This window comes from Carassius gibelio, chromosome A5, assembly GCF_023724105.1.
Source record: "Carassius gibelio isolate Cgi1373 ecotype wild population from Czech Republic chromosome A5, carGib1.2-hapl.c, whole genome shotgun sequence".
In the NCBI taxonomy this organism is placed as follows: Eukaryota; Metazoa; Chordata; class Actinopteri; order Cypriniformes; family Cyprinidae; genus Carassius; species Carassius gibelio.
In genome coordinates this window covers 31,298,080-31,317,117 of record NC_068375.1, presented here as the reverse complement: position 1 = coordinate 31,317,117, position 19,038 = coordinate 31,298,080, and the positions used below count along the sequence as shown (strand labels likewise).

The following is a 19,038-nucleotide window of genomic DNA, read 5'->3' as shown; positions in this document are numbered from 1 at the left end:
TCCTGTATCTGATCAGCATCAACCAACAGCCACACGAGCAAAATACCACACAACTTCTTTGATCATACATATTAAAAAAAATAAAAGTTACAGTGACTCAACGGAAACATTTAAAAGTTAAGGCATATCTTTGTGCTTTTGAAGTTCTTTTTAATAGTTCATCAAGTTTTTAAGAAAACCTTTTTTTTTCTCTCATCAGGTGGCTCCTGGAATAAAGGAAAGACTCTTTAGGAAAGTCAGTAATCTCATTGCTGCCTTCAAGATCCCAGACCAAGGCATCTTTGTTCCTCTTTTGTATCCTGTAAACAAACCTAAATAATAACACACAAGTCAAAGCAGACACCTTAGAACAGTTGTGACATGCTTTAAATGTGAACAAGAGTATTTTCTCAGGGGTCTCTTAATGTAAATTGTAGAATTGTTGTAAAAGTCCTGTAAATTGTAAAAATGTTGAAAAGTTGAAAAGTGTATTTAAGTGTATTAGAGTCTTATGCTGAAGAAATATACCTTTATAATCAAATGAATTTCAAATACAGAAGTAGCTGGAAATAATTCACAAGGTAAAGAAACAATAAATGCTTTGCTAGAATAGATTAAATAATTGGCCAGCATATTAACTTATTATACATCCCCTCTACTGTACCGTCTGTCTGTCAACAAAAACTGAATGTTTTCTTCTGTTTAAACCCCCTCCAACTCATGTTAGCTATACAGTCCATTCAGTAATCCTCACCTCAGATTTGATCAGCAATACAGATCACTACAGATTCACTCTGTATTCAGTATATTCAGTATTTTAGGCCTTGAATAAAATGTCAGATCCTTCATGAGCTTGAATGCTATCTTGTTTTAATGAAGGTTTGATAATAGCCAAGTGTTTCTGTGTAAAAACTTGTTTTAGACGATCTTCTGGAAATTTTGTGTACACATTTTCTAATATATTTCATTTAGTGCTGCAATTTCTGCAATAATATCATCACATGAATGTAAAAAAAAAGGATTGTGTTTAAAGGAATTCAGAGCATTTCCGATGTTAAAAATAAAATCAACAAAAAAACAAAAACATAATTGACTTCTTTTCAAAGTTACAAAAATATTTGCAGAAGAATGTTCTATTTGAATCTTTATGATTCTTTAAACTGATATAAAACAATGCATTCCATTGTGTTTGAATGCTCCACTGTTTAAAAAAAAAAAAAAAAACGAGAGGGAAAAAAGGTGCAAATGATACAAATGAAAGATGTCAATCTGGAGTTAGCAAGTGCTTCAGCTGTTCTGTGCAAATACTCACACACAGAAGAAAGGGTTACATTTCTTTTTTTTTATTTATAAAAAGGCCACTGCCCAAAGTACTTTGTTTTTAAATAGGCATGTTTAACGAACTGCATTAATCTGTGTACATAAAGCCTATGCGCCAAATATACACCACAGGAACTTGTTTGGCCAAGGAGAGGACACTGAAGTTTTTTTTAGTACTTGACTTTTGAGAAAGGAATATGATTTGATCATGAAAAAAAGTTACATATTCCCTTTTCACTTCAGCAATGATGGTGATTATGGCAAAGATGCAAACTGAGACCGAAAGAAAAATATTTCTGCCACAATTTTTTTTCTTCTTCGTGCAACATAATCATACTTCGATTGAAATGAACATCTGCAAAATGTTGGAAACATAACGTGCTTTCAGAGCACCTCTTACACGAATCTGTTAATATTTGCACGCTCTAAAAATTCAGTCTAATGCATTTGTCTCTTCACCTTATATTCAGTGCAAATATATATCTCAGATTAAGATTACAAAGCTTGATGGTACAGCATATCCACAGAATTCACAAGAAAATACATTTACTCCTAATTCTCTTGAGTGTGATGTATAAATAGTCCAGTATCTATCAACAGTCTACAATTGTCCATTAATGATATACAAGCTCATATCAAGAGTCCTACACACAGAACGTCTACCCACAGTGCTGCAGACTTTAATAGTTTGGAAAAGACAAAAATACCACTCTTCAGCAGGTGATTCTTTCATTTCCCTACATATCTTCCTCCTCAGGTCTCCTACTAGTTTCGAGAGGGATCAGAAAAAAGGAAAAGGACCTGTCAAAGCACTGGAAATATTCAACACGTTTGGATCTTTGACACTCATGAAGAAACTGAAATGACAAACACGTGATGTGAGTTTCACAATTAAGGGTACAGCAAAAGCAAAAGCAACAGAAAACGAGTGAAATCACATGATAACAAATAAATATGAGCAGATATGTTTATGCCAATGTGTTTATATCCTGGGGTCTGTTTACAAGAATTCACCTCGCAGGCATATTAGCATTCATGTTTTTGGCTCCCGCTAGCCAAACCCCTCCCCATTAAAAATAAATAAATAAATAAAAACTAAAATAAATAATCCAAAATAAATAACTGCATATAACTAAGGCATGTGATGAATACTGAAGTTGAGTATGTACGATATGTCTAAGCCTGTTTCATGTGATCGTTTCTAGCAGACCAGGAAGGCACAATTTCCACACATAATATTTTTTAGATTTCTACATTTGGAAAAAATGAGTTTAACTGTACAGTTTTAACCCAAAAAAAAAAAACAACAACAAAAAAATGAACAATTTTGTGTTCCACAGCAGCGGCGTAATTCTCTCAGCTTTGTCAACTGATTAAGCAGAAACAACACAAGGTGGTGTAAAACTCCAAACACTGCGAATCCCTTGCAGCCCAGGGGTTAGGTTTTGTGGCAGTTTTGATTCAGACACTTCTCAAGGACTCCAGAAAGCTGTTGTGATATGACAGTTCTTAGAGCTCCGTTGAAACGTTGGGTTTCTGGAAGGTCATTCGAACTGCGAGGGCTCTGAAAGCTGTCTACATAAATCCTGGAATCCTGGATCGACTGAGAAATGTTTAACACAGAACTCAATCACAAGGAAACCCCTCAGGTTCGCAAGATTTAATGCCATAGTCAGTTTGATTCCAGATTCCCATAAAGTCGAATGATTCCTGTACATGCTCAAGTGAGAGAATCAGCATGTGTGGAGAAGAAGACTCCTTAATGTATGCCAAGAATAGTCACAGGTGAATCGTTCTCTGCGCCCTCAGATTGGCAAGCAAGGCTTGTTCTTTTGTAAGAACGGTTAAGCCACTGTAAAACAAGAACGGCTTTCAACAAACTCTACCTAACGAAACCAAAAACAGGAATCCAAACTTGCAAAGAGTGCATAAACAAATGCTAAATCAAAAGCAATACCATCATCTGTCACATTTTAAAGGCAATAGAGTCTTTCTCGCTTCGTTTGGTTGGGGTTCTAGAAAAAGCTGAAGAGATATGTGGTAGCTTGGGGTGTATAAAGGGGTGTGTAGGCATGTAGAGGTGTGCTGAGGTGCCGCTGTTACCTGCGACCAGTTTCCACATGTCTGATCAGGTGAATGTTGAAGGGGCTGTCTGCTAGCTCAGGGTGTTGTTCAACAGGTAGAGCGTAGAATCCATCATACCCTGAGACACGGCCCTCTGCAACCAGCTCATCCTTTTCTTTTTCAGTCCATGGCAAACTTCCACCTTCCCCTTCCAGGACCCTCTTCTGCTCCCATAGCCACGCCCCCTGCACAGCTCGCATTTGTGCTGCCTCTAGCACACGTGTGCGTTCTTCCTCCGGTGTTGCTCCATAACGAATGTTAAAGCTAAGCGCCCCCTGCTGGAGCACAATGTCAGCAAATCGCCGCATTTCCCCTCCAACCATAGCACTTATTTGGGACACTGAGACGTTTACGCCGTTCTCTAACACTCGGACTCCACCTCCGGCACCGCCCCCAGCCACTCCCAGATCTGCCTCCAGTGGGCCGGCCTTGGTGAAATAGTGTGTGTCACGTCCCTCCACGGTGAAATGGAGGCCGCGCAGGTATATAGCACCATTCAGTACGGCAGCCACACGCCGGCTATCCTCGCTGGCCACGCCGATTATCTCAGTCGCCACTACTCCTTCACGGATTGCAAATTTTACACCTTTGCCAAAAATTGAAGAAAGGGCAGAAAAAATGGGTCTGCGGCCCTGATGACCTCCGATTTTCCCATTGGCTGGCGTCATGGGAAGGCGATCCAATGAAATTAAGTTTTTCAAGTGCTTCTGAAGGTCACACTGGATGCCGAGTACAATCTGAGGTGAGGGGAGATGTTATGAAATAGTTACCACGAGTGTTGTTTGATGCACAAAATTAACTCCTAAAGGAAGTTTGTCAACAAATGTACCAATACAACTGAATTGAATTCGAGATTTAAACGGGAGAAATGGATGATTTGTGCACATTCCATTTAGGTTTTGTCAACTGGATCATTAATTTGATTAAAAAAGATTTGATTTATGAAGTGTGATTCGTTTACGAATCTGACATTGCTAACACTTTCATGAATGCGTCAAGAAGATGTCTATCACATGGTTTCAGAAGAGTTGGAACATGACGCATAGGCATAATAAAGAATATAATACTTTGTAGACACTTTTAGGGTGCTTTTTGGTCAAATTGGAACCTTAACAGGCCCAACTGTTTGACAAATGATGAAAAATATATATTTTTAAGAAAATTATTTCTATAAGACTAAAATAAAGAGGTATTCAAAAAAATTGTGTTGCCAATAAATACCATGCTGTGGGATACCTCAACTCACCTTGCTGGTATCCCATGTTTGTGTGCGGATCTGTGTGGCCATCATCTCATATGTTTGCTCTGTGTTCTCCACCTTTGGTTTGGGGAACCCTGGAACCACATTATGAAGCTGGAACCCAAAAAGCTGCAGCCAGCTACTGATATCTGCACAGAAACAGATTCAAAAAACACTGTTATCATGAAAGCCGGGCCGGATAATGGTTTAAAGTTAATTCATAGAACTTGCTGGTCATAGTAAAAGACTAAATAAGGAACTATTCTGCTCATATGAGTGTAATTTCAGAAAATAGTGAGCTACATAAAAGAACAGAACAAACTAAAAGGTTTGAGAGCAACAAGTGCATTTAATGTAGTGCGACTGTGACCAAAAATATTTATCATGATTCCCCTGTATTCATTGAGACTTTGTGTTATATATGGAACACATTTACATATAAAAAAATATTTTTGTTTTGTTTTGCATTCAACAGGAGTTTAACAGTTAAAAAGAGCAGGACTATTCTAAAATGGAGTTGATCCTGAGGTTATGAAGATCTTGGTGTAATGCCAATGTAGCCTCGAGCAAAACACTTGACCCTTGTTAGCTTGAGGGAGACTGTCCTAGTAATTAAACTACAGCAAGTTGCTTCGGCTCTAACTAATGAATCTCAGATCTGCCAAGTGCTATTTCTCTGCTGTTCATTTCGCCTTAGGGAAATGTCATTGAAATAAGAGCACAATCACAGCTCACAAAGCCAGACCAAAAGCATGATATTAGCATGATGACTTGCCATCGCCCCCCTAATTCTAATTTCAACCCAAAGCAGAAGTGAATCTGAAGATTTTAATTCTGTTTTTATGATAAAGATACAGTAACTTAGCTTATACACTTTCAAAGTGGATCCTTTAATAGTCAAAAAAAACAAAACAAACAACAACAACTTGTCTCTTACCAGTTGTGAACTTGGTTACATCCTGTAGGTTTCCCAGAGGATAGTTATTCCTAAATGCATACAAATTAAATGGCTTGGGATTCACACTTAGCTCCGCCCATAATTCATGATTTGGCATCGTCCATCTTCCAGCAACCACGTCATAGTCACGTCGACCGAGATGCACCAACCGTGTGAAAGAGTCATAGAGGCCCCCCTGAAATCCGAAGGCGAGAGGAAAGGTGGGATTGGAATCTCTGTAAACGTCTCCGTAAGGTGTGTACCGGATTTCCTTCACCACGTGGCCGCGGCTACTGAAAACCGCAAGAGGAGTTCCGGCATTGTCACATGCAATGTAGAATTCCTCGCCGCTGCTTATCTCCATGGCAATGAGGTGTCCCTGAAGGTCATAATAGAGGGAGGTGATCTCTGAACTACTATGGTTGTATAGGTGCGTCACCCGCGTCGGTTCCATCAGATCAGCATAGAAGAACTGCAGCTGTGCTCCGTCACTATTATGGCTGGCCACTCTCCTCCCGAGCCCATCATAACGGTACCAAACCCTCTGTCCGCTGTCCCGGTCATAGGCGCCCAAAAGAAGTCCATTCGAACCGTAATCAAAGAGTAGGTTGCCTCGGAGACGCAAGAACCCATCCTCATCCGTGCGGTATTGGATCTCACCAAGGCGTGTGATCCGGTCGCGGAGATCGTAGCGTAGTGGTGTCAAACGGGCACTGTTACCATGACTCAGTAAGTTGATGTTTCCGTTTAGGTCATAGCTGTAACGCCACTGTGGCCGGTCATTTATGGCAACCGATTGCAACTGCCCATCTGCGTCATACTCGTACGCATACCGCGTGATGTTGTTGTCCACGCCAATGCGAATATCACAATTTGTGACACGTCCCATGCTGTCGTACTGCAGTGTCATCCAGTAGGCTATGGATTTCAGAATCTCATACTGAACCTCGATCACTTGCCCTTCAGGGTTGAAGATTTTAGTGTGCTTCATTGCATGCGTGGTGATGACCTGGTTTAGGTCGTAGTTAATGACACTGAACTTCCCGAACTGCTCGATTCGTCCCGACACGTCCACGTAGCGGTAGAGGTCAATCGGAAGTGGCGTTTCATTGATCATAGCTTGCATGCTGGTGACCCTGAAGTTGTTGTAGCTGTAGTCGAAGCGAGCGTTTACCAATCCTTCTTCACTGAAACGATATATTTGTCTACTCACCAGAGGACCTGAATCCGAGAAATAATGAGAAGTTAGCAGAGGGCCACACAGAGGTGAGGTAAAGCATGAGTCAGCTATGCCACAGTGTGAGATAGGCCGAACTCCCCCACTGTCAGACGGCTGATTGTGATTCAAAGCACTTTCAGATCAGCCAAGCAGGAGGCGAGTGCAAGTGAAGTGACAAAAGGAAGATTAAACGTCAGCTTATGTTTACTGGTGCAATACCTGTCCAACTGCTCACTCCTCTTACTTGTCTCTCCGTCTCATGGGACTATCACCTAACCTGTTTATTTGTGCAAATATGCCATGGTGCTACCTGTCTCTTTTCTAATCGATCTAAACATTTCACCTAGTTACTGGCTACAGCATAACTTTATAATATGTGAAAAAAAGGTCAAATTACCTGGATTTCTGTCAATTAGGGCTGATTACTATGACAGTATATATATAATGTGATGACAAAATGTGCCAACCGGTAGGGATTTTGTTTTAATTCACTAGATCAGGGATAGGCAACGTTGGTCCAGGAGTGCTGCTGTCCCGCAGAGTTTAGCTCTAACCCTAATCAAACACTCCTGAACAAGCTAATCAAGGTCTTCTGGATTACTAAGGCTGCAGACAAGTGAGTTTTTTTTTTTAGGGTTGGAGCTAAACTCTGCAGGACATCGGCACTCCAGGATCGACGTTGCCTTCCCCTGCACTAGATTAACCAAAACTGGCACCACATTGTTATTTCATTTATTTATTTTTCTTTCTGTTTTTTTTTTCTAAAAGAGCAAAAATAATTACAGATTGGAATTATAAATAATTAAATTATTACAGTTATAACAATTCTCTTAAGAAATAAATATTTTGAGGAAAATTTAATTCCAATAACTATCTAATAATAGAATTTTAATTAAAACTACTTAGCCAGTTTGATTCACCAGAAAAGAATCAACACATTAAAGTCATTGTTCTGCATGTTATTAATTAACTAAAATTGTCCACTCAAAGGAGTCATTTGTTTGGTAACAAAAGAGACACTGACATTGATTGACATTGGTTAAAAATAATTTGTCAGAAAATCAGAATAAAAAGCAGTTCTCGGTTTCCAATTCTGACATATACCATAATATTACATTTCTCACACTGTGATACAAGATTCTGTTCACACCGCCCACCCTGCTGTCAAAATGATTGTCAGATGACATTGTCAAAGTGTTGTACCTGTCTGTCTGTAGCGGATGGTGCAAACGAAACCGTCATGCATCAGGTGGATGGTTTTCACAGCACCTGTTGCCTCGTCGTAGGTGAAGGTAACAAGTGTTGAGTCATAGAGGATCTCAGCCAGCCGGGCCACTCGGCTGTATTTGTAGATCACATGCCTGCCTGTGCCCAGGTACAGGCTCTGGAGTAGGCGCCCATCGTGGGCGTAGTCCTGCGTGAAGCTGGAAGTGGGGGAGTCGGGTGGGGTGTAGGTGTTCCTGTAGTAGCCCACAGATAGAAAGGTCTGCAGGCTGTGTCTCACCATGCTGGGGAGGGTGACCGACAGCAGACAGTCCGTCTGATCGTACTCAAACGTATAGCGGCGCTGACTGTGTAACAACAGCTGCACAGACTACGAGAAGAACAAGAACCGTGAACTCATGAAAACATGTCACATTAAACCCCCAAATCAAAATAGCACAAACAAGAATTTAACAAGGAAATTAATTACATATAAATACATTTTTATAAATAAAATGTAAATGGTTAAATTTAATACTGATATAATTTGCCATTATAGTAAAGAGAATGAGATTTTTTCCACTATGGTAATGATAACACACCTCAAGACTGTACATCTGTAATAACTCATCAAAACTTTCATCTGTAAAGAGCACATATGCATATTCACAATTCTGTCTCTTGACATTTTCTTTTTCTATATATCGTATTACTATATTGTTGTTATTTACAATTTATCGTCTATTCTCTTTATTATTAGTGTTTTATTACCTTAAATGATATGTTTGTCTGCAGTATGTTTGTACTTTCTGTACTGGAAGCTCCTGACACAAAGTGTAAACACACTTGGCAATAAAGCTCTTTCTGATTCTGATCATTAGGGCACTTGTCATAAAAAAACATATTAGAATAAAAAAGAAAAAGAAAAAAGAAAAAAAAGAAAAAAAAAAAAGAAAAGAAAAAAGGCTTTATTTTCAAACGTAAAATATTAATGTTGAAACAATAACATAAATAAAACAAAAAGAAAATCTCACAACTATAGGGCATCTGCAATATGTTAATTTCTTTTAATAAAAAAATCCTGAAATAAAACAAGTTATGATTTCTTTCATCCCGTTTTTGGTGTCAAATACGACTTGGACATGTTCTTGACCGTTTTTATTTTAGATTTACACAGACGTAGTTGCACCTCTCACACATACAGTACACACCTTCTCCAGAAAAGTGTAGCTCCAGATCTTCCCGTTGGCCCAGGTCCGTGTGATGATGCGTCCGTTATCGTAGTCTCTGCGCTCTGTCCAGTTGCCTCTCTGTATGCTGGTGACCAGACCTTCACTTGAGTATGTTACTCGCACTTGACTGTATTTACTGGGAGTCCAGAGCACAGGCCTTCCCTTCTCATCGTACTGAACCCGCAGGGTAAACTTGCGATGGTCATCATATATCTTCCCGACCCGACTCTCCTGACTATAATCTATAGACAACACGTTCCTGTTGTGAGCCTAAGCGAGAGAAGGGGATGAGAAAGAAGGAAAAACTTATGATCTTATTATATCAGAGTACACAGAAACATATGGGCAATAAAATTGGCAGTAAAAGAAGAAAATTTCTTTCTCAGGGGCACAGAGGGAGCAATGCTGTTATGGCCAACTTTATTCAGCAGATACATCAATGAATTGACAACGATTGTGGAACAGTTTGAAGCTCCTGATTTCACAGATGAAGCAGTTTGGCCGTCTCCCACTGAAAGGGGAGACAGCAGAGTCTGGACCTTCAAGAAGATTTTGCTCCCATAAAAAGATAATGTCCTGTAGAGATACCTGTTAGAATTTGGCTGAATTTATAAGAATCAGTAATTGAGTCGGCTGCCCTTTACGGCAGCGAGGTGTGGTGTCCACTAACAAATTAGAAATTAGGCAAATGGGAAAAACATCCAACTGAGACGTTGCATGCAATATTCAGTAAAAAAAAAATCTTACAAGCAAATGGGAACACCGCAAATAACACATGCAGGGTGGAATTAGGCCAATAACATTAATTCAGTGATCCCCATATCATTATAACACCCTGCAATGAGAAGAGTTGAGTAAAGAAAACTGACCCCTTGCTGGGCCGGTCCTGAGCCCTACAATTAATTGTACTAACACACACATGCCCCCTACAACCAGAGTCATTTTCTGAGCCTAATTAAAATAAACCTTTTTACAAACACAATCAAAACATGGTTATATCACGTTTGGAAACCCAAATAAAGGTTGTAAAATACAATGCTGTCTAGCTCTAATAATACTGCACTGTGGCAGACTTTTTTGTACTGGCAGCACACTGTGTCTTTGCCTTTCACCATATGAGGGACAGTGAGAAACTGCTATTGTTTCCTTGTGTCTTACTCTCAGATGAACCTACCTTTAGATTGTTTTTCTAATTTGTTATTTTTAATGCTAGCAGCCTCCATAACTGCTTCAGCCAATGTAACTGTTTCACTCTAATTTAAAAAAAAAAAAATATATACCATCTTAGGAAATTAAGAATTATATATAAAGATTGTATTTGAAATTAATTAATTAATTATTTTCTATTTTTGATGCAGCCTTGGTGAAGAAAAAGATAAGTAAGTGTTATTGTACTTCCTATAAAGCACAGCAATACTGAATCTGCAACCAAGAAGTGAAACTGAACAGAAAAAGAGTAAAGATTGGGAAGAATGAAATCGAGAAGAGAAAGATTTTTGGAGTTTATTTGAAAGGGAAGTTGGAACAGTGTCTGAAACGCAGGGTATAAGGCTCTGCGGCCATCTTGGTAACATCCTGGGCAGCTATTAGTAGTCATGAAAGTACAGTAGATAACTCTTATGAATACCTGAATGGGGAAAGACCAAAAGACAAAACTGTTTTTCAAGCTTAAGTTTCAATAACACATCAAATCACCAACAAAATAAATATCCAATATTTGAATTCTGTCAGAACGTTCCCCCTCCTTTTTAGAAAGAAAATGTGCATATAAAATCAAATAAATAAAGTTTACTTTAATGTAGGGTATCAAAAAAAATAATGCAATTAAAGCTTAAAGCACAATGGTGCTAATGTAGCACCACTATTAGAAATATGCAGTGTCAGAGGTAAGATTAGTACTCTTCATTTAGAACGACCTGGGTTCAATTCCAAAAAATGATTTATCTTTTTTTTTTTCACTAAATAATGAAAGAAATGCAATTATGTGGCGGTGGATGAATAAGAGGAGTTGGGATCTAATTTGTTTCCATTTTAGTTAGCGATTTCACTGACTTGACCTCAGTGATGAACGACGCATTTGCTGTGACAGCTTCACTTGAATCTAATCATGCGCTAATGTTAACTTAGCCTAAAAAACTCGGCTGTTCAAGCACAAAGGGGAACACAAAATAATTACAGCATTTGAAGTCTAAGAGCCATCCTAAATTAACAAAGATTTCTAATTTTACAATCTCATTCTGTAAACACCTCACAAAACAATGTGTGACACACATTGGAAGTTTCGGATGGAAAATGATATTGTATTACATGCTATACCCTGGTCACCCCATCCAGAAAACACATTATTGTTCTCAGTCTGCATTCATATGCTGCGTGTGTGTCTGTGTATTACCCTAAGTCTCCGTTCATATGCTGTGTAATTCCCTTTGGCCTGTTCGCGTCTCTGTCTCCACTCTATCAGGCTGTGAGCTGGTTCCCCCGGCAAAGTGATGTTGCACCTTCCAACTGTGGGATGGACGAGGCCTGCCGATGCCCCCGCCAACAGCCCGGATGACACTGTTGGTTCAGTGCTGAGAGTAAGGTCCATCCCGCTGGCATATGTCACCCACAGAGAGCCGTCATCTCTTACGCCGTACACACTAACAGAGTGAGCTGGACAGAGAGAATCAGATTGAAGAGGACCACATTTATTACATCAAATAATGACAGAATTTCCATTTTTGTGTGAGCTGTCCCTTTAAATGTGGCTGATGTGTTCAAGTACTTTTGGTGGCCTCTGTTTTTGACACTATCATAAAACTAATCAGGAGATTCACACACATACACTCTCTCACCTTGTCGAAGTGTGTAGATCGTGTTATCCGCAGAGTGGTTTGTAATTATAATAAAGTTTTCTCTGTTCGAGGCAGTGGCTTCCACTCTGACAGCTTTATCCATGTTTCCATGGAAACTGCTGACCTCTCCAGTCGGCAAGGTCATGTTGATGAGGTGTCCATCAGAGTTATATCTGCTCATAAACACACTTTCTGTTAGTTTGTGTGTGAGAGAGAGAGAGATTGAAAGATGTATGAAAGTTTAAATGAGTGTAATGTGCATGTAAGGGAGTTTAAAGGGTTCATATCATGCATTTTCTATATTCTTTTATTCCTCCCAGACGACATCTGAAACACCAGTCAAGGTTTCGTGTGTCATAATTTAGTTTTTCATGACAATTTTCTATTCTCTTCCTGACCCTTACGACAGCAGTAAACAGGCTGTTTTTTTGCTGCCCTGCCTTTGAGACCTCTGTGTAAACGCCCTCTTCACATGTGAAATGAGCAACAACGCTTTGCTTCACTTACTTGCTGTCGGGTTTCCTTTTGCTTTTGGGTCCAATATAATTAATGCTGCTGAATTCATCAATAATGGAAATTTTTGCAAAGACTGAATTACGTTTTGACAGGATCATAAAACTATCTTCTGAAAAGTGCTGAACTGTGAAGGTGGAACTGAAATGATCAGGGACCTTGTTAAAAATAAATTGTAATCACACTTTCCTGAAGTTATAATGTAAAAGATGTTTTTATTGTTAGTTATACACAAATTGGAACATCAGTATGTCTATTCTGATTCGTCCTTGTTATGTTATGGTGTGCAGGTCAAAAAAATAAAAATAAAAATTAATCAATGTTTTATTGTTCTGATACATGTACTGTATGTTTTTATTTTTTAGTTACATTTTCTTTGTTTTCTTTACTGTTAATGTTTATAAAAAATAATATTTACAAAGTCACAAGTCACTTATTTCAATTAATCGAAGAAATGTAAAACTTTCATGATATGATCACCTCAAATGCAGATCTAACTAAAGTTTTGAGATGTGCTTCGTCTGATCGTGTCAGTCATAATGCAAAAGTACATAAACAGTTGATTATCTCACTGCTGTGATAGTTCTCCAGCATCCCACCAACCCTGAACTCCACCTCTTCCTCTACTCATTCATTACTAACTTCATTATTAAGTAGTCCAGGGGTTCTTAAGAGCTTTATTCGGGTCTCAAGCTACAGTCCCGTCTTTGACAGCAAGCCAAATCTGTTTACTTTCATTATAAGCAGGGATTAGTGAACTCATGAACGCTGTGTTAAGCACACAGGACACAGTTTTATACAGCATTGGTTTCCTTTGATGGACTTTGGACTGTGTCTGCATTTTAAAAGAAAGTAAAGACTGAACCTACAAACACAGCAGCTTAAACAGCTTATTAACTGCACTAAATGTCTTAATGACAATTACAAAAAGGTTATAGGATAGAAAATATCATTAGCTCAGTATGAAAGTCCTCAAAATGACAGAAAGACAAATGTGTGGGTGTGAGCCACATTTTAAAGGTGAATGTTAAAATCTGCTGCTGCACCACAGAGGAACAGACGACTTGACATTTGAATCTTTGTGGACAAGTCATGTGATCTAATGAGTGGGTGAAATACTTCTGACACGTTTCATTTCTCTTTCTCTATTTCTAGAGTAGTTTTTAGAAGAAAACGGCTCAAGCCTCTTCATCGTCTCTGCCCCTGATTTATTCATGTCTGATCAATGTCAGTGCCAATTTACTTCATACACTTGTGTCTGGCCAAACGCAATAATGTAAAAGAGCAAAAGCGTTTCATTTGATGAAACTCTTGAGCTTTCAAAGGCCTGCGGTTTAGATCAAGAGACATCAGCCGCCGTGTTCTTCTCTACTCTAAATGTTGAGCCTGCTTGAAATGCTGGCTTCTTCTTCATCTATTTAAACATCTTCGGGACTTCTTCCTTCCTTTCCTTGTTCACTGGGGGGTTGTAAGCCACTATTTTCTTTTATCTTCTTTATTTTTCCACCTCCTGTAAAGCTGCTTTGGAACAATGTGTATTGCAAAAGGCGCTGAACAAATAAACCTGAATTCAAAAGGGACTAAATGGATTGAATGTGCAGGCACAAGCATCTAATCCACGTGGGTTATCTCATTAAAACTCTACTGTATTCTTGTTCTAAAACTATATCTGAAGAAAATATGAGGGGAGTAGTTGCTATGCGGTTGCTAGGTTTCTCTTAGTAGGAGAAACAGTGATAGTGATGCTTACCTTAGCGAGCACAACTAATATGGCTATGTGTCAAAAGTTAATGAGCTGCCTACCTAGACACATTTTTGGGCATCATAGGTGCTTTTGAATGTTTGAATCGATCATTCTAATGCCTTCGTCTCACCTCACTGGTTGCCAGAAAACTTGCACCAAGACATTAATGCGTGCATATTGAGCAGCCTCTCACTTTTGCAAATCAAATCAACAGACACAAAAATCACTTTGCTGAAATGTCACTATTCCTCAATGGTGGAATGATCTTTTCAGCTCCCTCCAATTCCTCGACAACTTTCAAAGTCTAAATTAGGGGTCTCAAATTAAAAAAAGACTTGGGGAACACCAGCCATGCAGAGGGCCAGTTGAAAGTGTTTTTAAAACCATATGTTTTCAGTTAAGAGATTCTTCTTTCCCCTCATATTAAGCATAGCTCTGCATGGTTCGCTGACTAATGTCGACTGAGATTGTATTCTTGCATTTTGCTGTTTATAGATCTGTCAGATACAATAGGTCGTCCATTAAAAGACCAAAAACATCACAAGCTGGCTTTGAAAAACATAAACAATAATCATAATAATAATAATAATAATAAAAAAACAAGTATTCTCACAGTGCCTCTCCCTTTTATCTCAATTGTAGCTTGGACTTTTCGAAGCAATTCTGAAAAGGGCAGTACTTCTCATGGCACCATTACTGCTGAATCATTTGTGCTGTCTTCCTCATTTCGGATAGTGGCTAAATGAACAACTGCAAGAAATAAAATGCCTTTAAAAATGAAAATTCCCCAAAACAAAGTTTAGATAAGCTGCCAGGTTTTGAGACAGCCTATCTGATCTGAATAATAATAATAATAATAATAAAAAACACTTTTTATCTCAAGTCATTACTGCATTCATAGCAGATCTAAGAATTTTCCCTGTACCAGAGGCGCTTGTTGACGTGTTTACAACACCTACGTTGGCGCATATTCTGCTTTGAGGTTTGTTTCTGAAATATTCAGTACTTATTTCTTCTGGATGGAGGGAACTGATCAAAGTCAACACACCATTTCCTCTAATTCCTTCAGTGTTGTGTGCAGAACAGATTGTTGCAACATAATTTAAAGAAGCTTCCTCACTGTTGCTGAATAAGCTACAGGCTTACAGAGCTGCAAATAACAAACAAACAGATTAATACAAATTCTAACACTCTACAGTAAAATTCAATTCATCAACATTAGTTAATACATTTTGTTAGCAGTATCACGAACTATGAAAATTATATTTTTACTCCTTTTATTAATTTAGGATTATATTAATTTCAATGTATACTACTAGGCCACATTTTAACATTTCAGTAATATTATGTACTATTCTTTATTGTATTTGTTTAAATTTTATGCTTCGTTTCATTCTGCTGTTTTGTCTTTGTTGTAAAGTGCTTTGAAAAAGCAAATTTTAAAAAGACTGTACAAAATAAAATAATAACACATATTTACTATATTTAAATAAATAAAAAACAACATACTGTAAATTAATAAATGCTGTTCAAATTAGTTTATTTTTAGTTCATTCATTAAAGGTGCTGTAGGGAACTTTTGTAAAAAAATATTTTTTACATATTTGTTAAACCTGTCATTATGTCCTGACAGTAGAATATGAGACAGATAATCTGTGAAAAAATCAAGCTCCTCTGGCTCCTCCCAGTGGTCCTATTGCCATTTGCAGAAAGTCATGCGCTCCCGGTAAAAAACAACCAATCAGAGCTGCGGTCCGTAACTTTGTTTGTGTTCAAAATGTAGAAAAATGAACATAATAAGCGAGTACACCATGAATCCATTTTCCAAACCGTGTTTTTAGCTTGTCCTGAATCACTAGGGTGCACCTATAATAAGTGTTTATATTCAGACTATTTTAGATTGCTTCGGGTGTACCGCGGCGGAGTAACCCAGTACCGTTGTGATTCTTCATAGACATAAACAGAGAGAAGTAGCTCCGGCTACAATGTTCTTCCGCAAGACGCAAGCAGTTCTTTTTAGTAACCGCTAGAGCATCAAAAGTTCCCTACTGCAGCTTTAACTAATGTTAATGAATACCAATTGTAAATTGTTTCCGACCCCAAAATACAGCCCCAAAATTATATTCTTCATCATTAGTTTATGCGATTTAATTATTATTAACATAAATAAACAACATTTTTACTGCATTTATTCTTCTAGTTTAATGTTATTTTTTACATACATCATACCAACACATTATAACACAATATAACATAATACACTTAAATAAATTAGTAATAACCTGGATTAATAAATGCTGTTAAAATTAACACTTAATTTTAGCTCTAGATATCTAACGGACGGAATTGTGGGTGGGGGGAGTGCATGAACAGCTCTCTCTCCACCTTCAATACCATTACTTTGGTGCCCTTGAGCAAGGCATCGAACCCCCAACTGCTCCCCGGGCGCCGCAGCATAAATGGCTGCCCACTGCTCCGGGTGTGTGCTCACAGTGTGTGTGTGTGTGTGTTCACTGCTCTGTGTGTGTGCATTTCGGATGGGTTAAATGCAGAGCACAAATTCTGAGTATGGGTCACCATACTTGGCTGAATGTCACTTCACTTAATGAATTAACTACCGTAATGTTAATGTTTAAAGTGTTACCAGCCCTAAAAATGATGCTTTCTGCTACAGCTGTTTAGAGTTGTGCTTTTGGCTATTATTAGGCTTTACAGGACATTAATTAAACAAAACTATGATTTTCCCGCGAACCACAAGACATCAGTGTAATAACAGAGTATGCACTAGCATGCACCAGCAGGGGGCAGTGTCTCACAGCAGACCAAACACAGGGAGCCAGCATGTGATCTGCCTCAACACTACACCACGAGCTGCATGAGAACGTGTATATGTGTGTGTAAACACAGTGTGTGAAAGGTCACAGAGTTGATCAAACAAAAAGGAGAGAAAGAGCGAGAGGAAAAGAAGCTCCTGACATTTTCACACTAAATTAGAACTTGCAGCTCAGTCTCACAAATCCCATACAAACAGTTTACACACACACACACACTCACAGGTACCCGGGCTCATAGTGAAATCAGAAGATACAGAGTTCTTTTCTTTATTGGATAGATTAAGGCTAAGCGATTTTCATTGCAGCAGAAAAACATGCAGCTTGAGAAATCGAACTACTGCACTCTTTGCCTGTATTAGATTGTTTTCCTTTTGATAAATTCAGATTAAGTGTGATTAGATTAGACGCAGGTAAAGTTTAATCTATGCTGGGTGGGAATATTGTTTTATATACAGTAGAGACTTGCTAGTATTCCTGCTAATAAAATAGCTTTAGAACACCAAAGCGTGCAAGTGAGGCTGTGTGGCAGTCGAAATACAGGTCCTTCTCAAAAAATTAGCATATTGTGATAAAAGTTCATTATTTTCCATAATGTAATGATCAAAATTAAACTTTCATATACCTTAGATTGATTGCACAACAACTGAAATATTTCAGGTCTTTTATTGTTTCAATACTGATGATTTTGGCATACAGCTCATGAAAACCCAAAATTCCTATCTCAAAAAATTAGCATATCATGAAAAAGTTCTCTAAACGAGCTATTAACCTAATCATCTGAATCAACTAATTAACTCTAAACACCTGCAAAAGATTCCTGAGGCTTTTAAAAATTCCCAGCCTGTTTCATTACTCAAAACCGCAATCATGGGTAAGACTGCCAACCTGACTGCTGTCCAGAAGGCCTTCATTGACACACTCAAGCGAGAGGGTAAGACACAGAAAGAAATTTCTGAACCAATAGGCTGTTCCCAGAGTGCTGTATCAAGGCACCTCAGTGGGAAGTCTGTGGGAAGGAAAAAGTGTGGCAAAAAACGCTGCACAACGAGAAGAAGTGACCGGACCCTGAGGAAGATTGTGGAGAAGGCCCGAATCCAGGCCTTGGGGGATCTGCAGAAGGAGTGGACTGAGTCTGGAGTAGAAACATCCAGAGCCACCGTGCACAGGCGTGTGCAGGAAATGTGCTACAGAAAAGCAGCACTGGACTGTTGCTCAGTGATTTTGCATGTCATTCGGAAATCAAGGTGCCAGAGTCTGGAGGAAGACTGGGGAGAAGGAAATGCCAAAATGCCTGAAGTCCAGTGTCAAGTACCCACAGTCAGTGATGGTCTGGGGTGCCATGTCAGCTGCTGGTGTTGGTCCACTGTGTTTTATCAAGGGCAGGGTCAATGCAGCTAGCTATCAGGAGATTTTGTAGCACTTCATGCTTCCATCTGCTGAAAAGCTTTATGGAGATGATTTCGTTTTTCAGCATGACCTGGCATCTGCTCACAGTGCCAAAACCACTGGTAAATGGTTTACTGACCATGGTATTACTGTGCTCAATTGGCCTGCCAACTTTCCTGACCTGAACCCCATAGAGAATCTGTGGGATATTGTGAAGAGAAAGTTGAGAGACGCAAGACCCAACCCTCTGGATGAGCTTAAGGCCGCTATCGAAGCATCCTGGGCCTCCATAACACCTCAGCAGTGCCACAGGCTGATTGCCTCCATTCCACGCCGCATTGAAGCAGTCATTTCTGCAAAAGGATTCCCGACCAAGTAGTGAGTGCATAACTGAACATAATTATGTGAAGGTTGACTTTTTTGTATTAAAAACACTTTTCTTTTATTGGTCGGATGAAATATGCTAATTTTTT

The 19,038-nt window shown here is 38.8% G+C and overlaps 1 protein-coding gene across 4 annotated transcripts in view; it reads right to left on the bottom strand.

Annotated features, from left to right (window-relative positions):
• Positions 1-711: 711 nt before the first annotated feature.
• The window catches only part of LOC128012115 (teneurin-1), a 134,663-nt gene continuing 116,336 nt past the window's right edge, over positions 712-19,038 (bottom strand). For all 4 annotated transcript variants that reach the window (XM_052595124.1, XM_052595140.1, XM_052595115.1 and 1 more), the window contains 7 exons: positions 12,089-12,261; positions 11,647-11,906; positions 9,234-9,524; positions 8,023-8,413; positions 5,601-6,821; positions 4,670-4,812; positions 712-4,160 (listed from right to left, as the gene is read on the bottom strand). In XM_052595124.1, the coding sequence (XP_052451084.1) occupies positions 3,399-4,160; positions 4,670-4,812; positions 5,601-6,821; positions 8,023-8,413; positions 9,234-9,524; positions 11,647-11,906; positions 12,089-12,261 (3,241 nt within the window). In that variant the 3' untranslated portion in view covers positions 712-3,398. The remainder of the gene's footprint in view (positions 4,161-4,669; positions 4,813-5,600; positions 6,822-8,022; positions 8,414-9,233; positions 9,525-11,646; positions 11,907-12,088; positions 12,262-19,038) is intronic.